This window comes from Amaranthus tricolor, chromosome 13, assembly GCF_026212465.1.
Source record: "Amaranthus tricolor cultivar Red isolate AtriRed21 chromosome 13, ASM2621246v1, whole genome shotgun sequence".
Classification (NCBI taxonomy): domain Eukaryota; kingdom Viridiplantae; phylum Streptophyta; class Magnoliopsida; order Caryophyllales; family Amaranthaceae; genus Amaranthus; species Amaranthus tricolor.
The window spans coordinates 4,839,179-4,848,104 of record NC_080059.1 but is presented as its reverse complement, the minus strand read 5'-3'; the positions used below and the strand labels follow the sequence as shown (position 1 = coordinate 4,848,104).

Genomic DNA, 8,926 nt, shown 5'->3' with positions numbered 1-8,926 from the left:
TTATATGTATTTAATTTATTTTTTAAAATTATAGCTAATGGTCAACGTGTGATGTAAGTTGCAGACTTGAGGTTAGTTGCGAGATTCACTCTCTCTGAGGATCTTTCTTGAGCCGAGAGATTCTGATCATAGTTTTTCTATGCGTAGGATACACTGAGAATGATGATAATGATGATGAAGTTAGAGTAATGATAATAATTATGTATTTAATTTGGTGGAACCCTTGGTTACCCTAGCCAGTTTATTATCAGTTTGATAGTTCATAGTTCATAGTTTTCTATTAGAGGTGTTCATGGACGAATTGACTCTGTAATGAACCGAACAAGTCTATAAAAATTTGTCCACGGACTTGATTTTTCAAAAGTCTGCCCGTCATTTGCAAACCTTATTATTTTGACTCTACTCGCCCTCTTTTTTAATTAACGGGCGAGACCCACAGACAAATAAGCACGACTAATATTTTAAAATACAATATTAAAAATAATACAGCATTACCGACTAAAATACTCCAAATAATCTATATCATAAGCACGTACATGTGCAATCATCAACATTCATATATATAAATCTATAGGAAAAATTATCATTGTGTTCGACCCAATTTAATCTAAACTAAGTAGTTCTTAAAATAGCCTATAAATAATAATTGATGAATGTTGTACCATTGCCCATCATCAATATGCTAGATTATTAGTGTAAAACGTTTATGTTATACAAAATAATTAAACTCTACAATATGTTATATATACTCCATCACGTTCATTTACATGAGAATTTTTTGGGTTAGTTGTGTGGATGCAACTAGGCCCTTTTATACCAATTTTTATTATTCCAATTGAAGTAAGATTTAAGAGAATTAAATTCGTGAGCTTATATCAATTTTCACATTAATTTCTAATATATGTCAATAAATTAACTTAATCAGAAGTTTAAACTTATAATTAAAGCCTGCCTTTTCAATTATAGGGGTAGTATATAGCTGTCAATTAGGAGTATCTAGTTTTAGTGTCAATTTGTTGCATCATTTTTGCTTGAAATTCCAGCTTAACGCCATGATAGAACCCACTTAATTGGCTAACAATCATAATTATAATTAGACAGAGAAGAATATATGAATCTTCATGAATACTACTAATCACTTCCCATCTATAATTATTCTTGATAATATATATAAGAAAGTGTATTTATTTAATTATCACAACAAAGAAAAATTGTAAGAAAATGGAGAAAGCAATTACCAAAGTTGGGAGTATTTTGATATCTAAGAAGGCCAAGCAAGAACTATCCACCATTACTGATGAGCTTTCTGTATGTATTAATTACTTTTTTTCATGTCTACCATTATTTGTTATTTACATGTTTTTTTCTTTTTAATTGTCCAACTAAGCTAAAGGTTAGATCTACTACGTACTATAATATTTTGCAAATTGAATATTATTTCTTAACAATTTATTTTGTATTTTGTATATGGATTATTTTGAGTTGCACTAGGTCATATTTGATTTCAGTTAATGGGGTCAACTTTGTACGACTCTAATAATTTTAATGTTTCAATTAATGAGTTAGTCTAGTGATTGAAGATTTCCTTTCGCCGTTTTGACAGTGGTTAGATTTTCAACAAAAAGAATTTTTCTTTCCCCTTCCCTTAAGATTTCTCTTACCTACCTCAAATTGAAAATATAATCCCTTCGTCCCAAAGAATAAGCTCAATTTCACTTTTAAATGGTATCGTTCTATTTTTAGCCATATTCCTCTCCTTTTAATTACATTCAAACATTTATCTCATTGTCTTGCAAAATATGTCTTTTATTATTTTTAATTATTTTTTTTATTTTCACCGTACTTGTATTTGGACTACTTCTTTGGGATGGAAGGAGTATATCTTTGATATATGTAGAGGTTCAGAGGTGTTCAAAATAGACATAATAAACTAATATTTAATCAATCTTATAACTGAATCTAATTTGACCCATTTAACAACTTAATTCTATAAAAAATCAATACAAATAAATTCAATTTTAAATCGACATGAAATACATGATTCAAAATCGACATAAGCTCAATTCCAAAGATAAAGCTTGGAATTTCATTTGTTACTGGGTGGTGTGACAAAGCTTGATTTATATATAAACTTTTCCAGAATGGAATTTTGTAGAGAGACTACAGCCGTCCAAAGAGCGGATAAGAGACAAGACCTTGCGTGCAAGGAAAGCATGATTTACGTGGTGGGGTGAATACCACCTATGCACTTATTAAACTTCTCATTCTCTCAATTAGAAATGATTAGGAATTTATGCGTCCAGAATTTAGTTAAATATATTTTGTGTTTTAAAACATAATCAAAAACGTATTATTTTTAATTTGTTTATGATAACTAAATGTGGATTAAGGTTGAATTCGAGTTAAATACTATATTGAAAGTAATTGAACTTGGGTTTGAATTCTCGGTTCATCAAATTATATTTAATTTATGAATCTTGAAAGTTAAAAGTAATTACGTTTTTTTTGAAATAAAAATTTTATTATTCTCATCACATTTTCTTAATAAACTTAAATCTACGAATTCACATAATAAAGTAAGAATAATAAGAATAAAATTTAGATGTTGAACTTGTTTTGAGTAAGTTTTTTAGATCCTAAAGATTAAGTTTATGTACTAGCTAGTTTACTAAATTTAATAAAGTTTGGGGATGAATCTAAATCTAAATAAATTAAGTTGAAACTCAAACATCTTATAAATCTTCAAAATACTGGCATTAATTTTAAAAATTCACATCATATGCACTTTCTTGTTCATGAGAATGACTTAATAGCTAATACTTTGTTGATCATTGGTGAATCTAGCGTGATGTCATTGAAGTCAATTGACATCACTTAAATTCAATTAGTTAGTATATCACCTTTTACCTATATGATCAAGGATCAAAACCCAGTAGATTCTTTTACTTAAATTAGCATTATTTTTTTATGCATTCGCCACTGATCATCATCCATGATGTTTAGTCAATTTCAAGCACAATAGAAGGCAAAGCAAAGTGGGTATACAACAAGTTAAAGGGCAAGACACAAAAACCTTTACCGGATCTTCTCCGAGACTTCAATCTTCCGGCCGGCCTCTTCCCACAAAACATTACATGCTACGAATTCGACGAGCCGAGATCAAAGTTGATTGTTTATATGTCATCTCCATGTGAAGTATGTTTTAAGGACTCGAGCATTGTAAGGTATGCTAATCGTGTTAAGGCCACATTATCCAAAGGAAAGCTTGCACATATTGAAGGTATGAAAACCAAAGTGTTGGTGTGGGTTAAAGTCACAAGCATCAATGTTGAAAGCTATACGTCTGATAAGGTTTGGTTCATAGCTGGTGTTAAGAAATGTAGACCTAAACATGCTTATCAAATTCTTCGTGATGCTGTTAAAGTTGACGAATTTTGATTTAATTTCATCATATCATCGTATTCAGTTTATTTCCTCATAGGAAAATTTTTAATTTAATTTGTTGTAATTTTTTGTGAATTAATTATTTTTAATGTTACATGTTTTATTTTTTAATGTTAGAGAGTTATTGTACAAAATATGAATGAAATTTAATTCTTGAATTTTAATAATATTATACAAAATCTTATTGGATTGTTTTTGCATGAGAATAAGGCCGGAAAATCTCTTATAGGTAAGGAAGATAAAAAGGGAATTAATCCTTTTGTAAGTCAACTCATAACTTTGTGGATGTACTATGACTTTTATCTTAAATAAGTAATTAAGATTTGTTTATAGTCTGAGCCCTTTGCGAGCAAGTACTTCATTAAATACAAGTAGAAGTGAAAAAATGCAATTCACTTCAATAATCAAACATAAGGCACCTCTCAATGATGAAGATCGGAGTGAAAATAGCAGTTGAGTTAAACAATTAAACATAAGGCAAACAATTATTCTTCACTTTTTTCTTTGGCTAAGATATTAAATTCAAGCTTTATTGTCGTGTCTATTTTATGTTAGAATTAATCTTGGACATTAAAAACAAAGGGTGGGTGTCTTTTTCTCAAAATGATGATGCAAGTCACTTTATTCGTTAAAATAACTTATATGTCCTTTCTCTAGAGTGTGCATTACATTGTAGCTTAGTTGCTCACTCATGTGAGCTCATCCAAGTTATTTGCTCTATGAGATTTGAAGAGATCTTCTTTGTGTGATGGCTAAGGTTATAAGTAATCACTTAAAAATCGTAAGTATATATTTGGTCAATATAATAGAGATTGGTTTACCGTGAGATTATCTCATATTAAAATATGTGTTTTTATAGTGGAAATGATGCCTATCATCTGTATAATTTTCACACATATGTCATCTATTTCTTAATATCATTTACATGCTTTGATTTTTTATTATTCTACAAACAATTAACCTAGCATGTAATATTTCATATGTAAGAGATTGTAGCAAGTATAAAAAAGCACAATTTTTTTTAAATTGCTACAACTATAGATTTTGTGTTTAGATTTTGTGTGGTTAATGTAAATTAGAGAAAAAGTGTAAATTGTGACTAAAAATAAATTATTTTTATTCTCGTATGATGGATTTTAAAAAATTTAAGTTACATATTAATCAAATGAATTATTCTATCTCTCCTAAAAAAAGTAATTTTTTTAGTTCATTCCATTAAATTTACACCTTTTTAATTTTGATCATGACTTATATTTCTTTAATTTTTATGTACGCCTTTGAAGTACAAGAAATATTTTATTTCATCAACACATAATTCAAATTATCATCAACTACATCAAATTCAATTCTATCTCAAGACTACAACAAATTGGAAGACCCCCTCGTAAAAAACTGTATCAAACAGCTATGTAGAAAAGGAAATTTAGAATTATCAGATCTCATACACAACGATCGTAGTTTTGTCAATTTTGAATTATATTTGGTTAAAGATATTGTGTACTTGCTAATTTTTATCTTTAACATAGATGTTGTATGACTATTTATTAATAAATCAGATATTATTAAAAAAAAAAAACTCAAACATATAAACTTTTCTACTCGTGTTTTACAAATTTAAAAAGATAAATAAAATATTTTAATTTATTTTTCTAAATTTTCACCTCTTTTGTATTACAACAGTTCTGAAAAAAAAGTACACTACGGAATTGGAGCACCCGTGTAGGTGTAAAAATATAAAGACTATAAAAGGCCCAAAATAAAGGAGTCGCCACAAGCCTCCTTAAGCTCATCCCTAGTAATCAACAATTTCCACCAAAACCTCTAAATCTCAATACAGAGAAAACCCTAAAACCTTCAACAACATGTCGGATGAGGAACACCATTTTGAGTCTAAGGCTGATGCCGGTGCCTCTAAGACCTACCCTCAGCAGGCTGGTACCATCCGTAAGAACGGCCACATCGTCATCAAGGGTCGTCCTTGCAAGGTTTAATTGCTTCCTTCCTTTCGATTTTCCTTTTTTTATTTCCACTTTTTCTACTTTTTTTGGGTTTTAATTTCTTTTGATGATAATTTGTTCTGTGTTTTATTTCCTTATTGTTGGAGTTTATCCAGATCGGAGTGAGATCTGTTTTGGTGGGATTCGTTAATTGTTAAATCTTCTCACTTTTTATTGTTGGTAATTGGTATGCAGTATAATTACACATCTGGGTTTTTGTTTGACTTTCTAGATGGTGTAAAACCTTGAATCAATTTTTTTCTTTTTGATTTAGGGTTTTGGATTTGGGTATTTTTTAAGAACATGAGGTTTGTTTTGTTTTAGATTTAAAATATTTATGGTTTGTAGATTAAAGGAATTTTTTTTATCAGTTATTATATATTTATTGCCAATTCATTCATAATTTTTTAAAAAGTTAATATCTTGAGTGGTGGTGATTTACTTTTTCAATTCATCGTTTCTTTTTTAGTTGCTAAGTGAGACAATTTTGTGTCAGAACTTTATTGATCTTTGGTCAAACACATGAACTGAAGAGGAATGACATAACTACTTTAAGAAAGCTTATGACTATGGATTTAAGCCATCTGAATAGTTTATGTTTATTATTGTATCGTAAAAACTGCGTGTATATATGAACACAAGAATTTGAAATCTCTGTTTTAGATCCTTCCATGATAAAGGACTTATATGTAGAGTTTGCTGGTCTTGATTTTGTGCAATGGGAATAAGGATGTAAATTCTCGCTTACCGCAGCCTCCTCATCTCCATTTATAAGGGTATGGTTTGTTGTCTTATAACCCTCCCAACCCTGATCATAGCCTCTATGAGCGAGGGAGGATGATGATGATGATGAATACACTGATTAATACAGTTACTTTCAGTTTCACCGATTTCTGTCAAGTACCCGATTTCTTTTTGGTTTTTGCGAGGCTGAAAACATATCTTTGAAAGGTCTCACTGAGTAATTTTTTCTACAGGTTGTTGAGGTTTCAACTTCCAAGACCGGAAAGCATGGACATGCTAAATGTCACTTTGTTGCGATCGACATCTTCAATGGAAAGAAGCTGGAAGATATTGTCCCATCTTCTCACAATTGTGATGTATGAAAGCTGTTTTGATACATCTTTCGGTCTATAACTGAAGATAGTTTTTTTAGTCTGAGGCTGACGAATGTTTTATATCTGCAGGTCCCTCATGTTTCTCGTACTGACTACCAGCTGATAGACATTTCCGAGGATGGATTTGTAAGATATACAGCTTACTAATGTTACATTACTTGTACTTTCTCCAAGAGGTGTTCAAAATAGACCCGATGACCTGACCTTATAAGTAAACCTGATATGACCCGGCTTAAAAATGATTTACAATTATGTAAAGAACAATATGAAAACAAACCCCAATTTTAAATTGAATCGAAACACCTAACCCAAAATCAACCCGAATGAACACCTCTACCTCTATATTATCATCTATAACGACAGTTGATTTTCTTGCTCTCAGCTTTATGGTTATTTCCAATAAGTGTGTCAATCAGCTTTACTTGTGATTGCAGGTGAGTTTGCTGACTGAAAGCGGTGGCACCAAGGATGACCTGAGGCTTCCAACCGACGAAAACCTGATGAAGCTGGTTGGTCTTGCTCTCAGGCTTCAGCTTTTCACATTTATATACATGTAATTTGCACTTATTTTGCTTGTTATATGCCCTAATATGGTGATTATCTTGATGATCAGATCAAGGACGGTTTTTCGGAAGGAAAGGACTTGATTTTGAGTGTGATGTGTGCCATGGGAGAGGAGCAGATCTGTGGTGTTAAGGATATTGGCAAAGCTTAGAAATATAGAGTATTTATTTCAAAATGATGGGCCTAAGAACACCTCTGATATTGTTGTATCATGCCCAAGTCCACATTATTGAATGGTGGGTATGGTTTTTGTTGGTGGTTTTAAGTTGTTTGAAAGTTTAATGTTTTCTCATGAGATTTACAGTGTTGCTCTTTTTATTAATTACAATTGGGAATTTTGTGTTGCTCTTTTTAACTCACTTATGTTGTGTTGCTTATTACTTATTACTCATCATTGCATATGATTTGTCTACAAATCTGAACCTGTTTCATTCCTATTGCTTGACATTTATAAATGGATTAGAAATCTGAACCTGTTTCATTCTTGTTGCTTATTAGTTATTACTCGGAGAAGGGATGAAAGGGAAAGGGAAAGGGAAAGGGAGTAGGGTGCTATAATTATCACCCTCATTATCATCATACTCAGATGTATTCCTCCCATAGAAAACTATGATCAGGGTTTGAATAGGGAAGAGGGCGATAATTTTTACCATAAAGAAGAGCGTGTCTAGAGTATAATGGTACAAAACACATCATTAAGAAATTATATGAATAATTAAAATTATGTAGTTAAGATTAAATCATTAAAAAATTATATGGAGTTGAGATTAAATGAGAAAAAATTTATGGATAAAAATTTAAGAAAGTAATGAAACTATTACCTAAAATATAAATATGTTGCATAGGAAGTTAAGAGACCGAAATAGAAATGTTGAAGGGGTACTTAAGTACATTTACATTGAGTAGGGATAGTTAGCTACTCCAAAATTGTTGATTACATTTAAATATTTAATTTATTTTTTATTTTATTCACACATTCCTCTTAATTTTATACTTCTAGTAATTTTCATTTGTTGTATTTTTTATTTTATTTCATCTTAATAAATTTCTTTATTTTTATTTTTGGACATTACCTGACAACTTTAATATTTTATATTTTTTAATTTTTAAAACAATACACAATGACTTTTAATCTCCATATATGTAGCATAGGAATAGGAATCCAAAGCATGAATGGTCGGCTATGAGTGTTTTGAGCGTGTGGCTAAGAAATAGTGTTGAGAAAAATGCGATTTCTATGGCTATGCGTGGGGCTTTTCACCCACTATCTTTCCCAAATTTGGATTCCATCTTGCAATTTCAATTTCGTTACAAAACATTGTCAAAAGTAATAACGTGTCATCATTTAATTACTAAAACATTATCGGTCATAGTGTAACTTTTGTCTTTTTTGTTTTTCTTGACTTTTAAAAACTGTTTTAAACCTTTTAATGTTACCTTCGTTGGAAATTAGTTAAAAAAATTAAGTTAAAAATATATTAGATTGTTCTAAATTGTGTAACTTTTGAAATAGTGATACTTAAATAGCCAAAATTCAGAATATTAGTTATGCTTTTATGGTTATAATTATTCACTTTTAACATTGTAAATGATCACTAAGGTTATAACTTACTATTTTGAAAATAAAAATATAATCAATTTAAAATTGTAAGTGATCATTTTAAGACTATAAAGTGATCAATTTAAAATTGTAAGTATATATTAAGCTAATCTAATAGAAATGGTCTCACTATAAGATAATTCTCATATGAAAATTGCCAAGGCTTCAGGGTAGTTGCAAGTTTCACTCTCTTTGAAGATCTT

The 8,926-nt window shown here is 30.0% G+C and overlaps 2 protein-coding genes across 2 annotated transcripts; both read left to right on the top strand.

Annotated features, from left to right (window-relative positions):
• Window positions 1–1,095: 1,095 nt before the first annotated feature.
• LOC130797955 (uncharacterized protein At5g01610-like) lies at window positions 1,096–3,584 on the top strand. Its single transcript, XM_057660760.1, has 2 exons — window positions 1,096–1,308; window positions 3,004–3,584. The coding sequence occupies exons 1-2, from the start codon at window positions 1,222–1,224 to the stop codon at window positions 3,436–3,438; spliced, it is 522 nt and encodes a 173-aa protein (XP_057516743.1). The 5' UTR covers window positions 1,096–1,221; the 3' UTR covers window positions 3,439–3,584.
• A 1,521-nt stretch (window positions 3,585–5,105) lies between these two features.
• On the top strand, window positions 5,106–7,482 carry LOC130798243 (eukaryotic translation initiation factor 5A-1). Its single transcript, XM_057661155.1, has 5 exons — window positions 5,106–5,429; window positions 6,419–6,541; window positions 6,629–6,685; window positions 6,994–7,068; window positions 7,173–7,482. The coding sequence occupies exons 1-5, from the start codon at window positions 5,307–5,309 to the stop codon at window positions 7,272–7,274; spliced, it is 480 nt and encodes a 159-aa protein (XP_057517138.1). The 5' UTR covers window positions 5,106–5,306; the 3' UTR covers window positions 7,275–7,482.
• The last annotated feature ends 1,444 nt before the right edge of the window (window positions 7,483–8,926 follow it).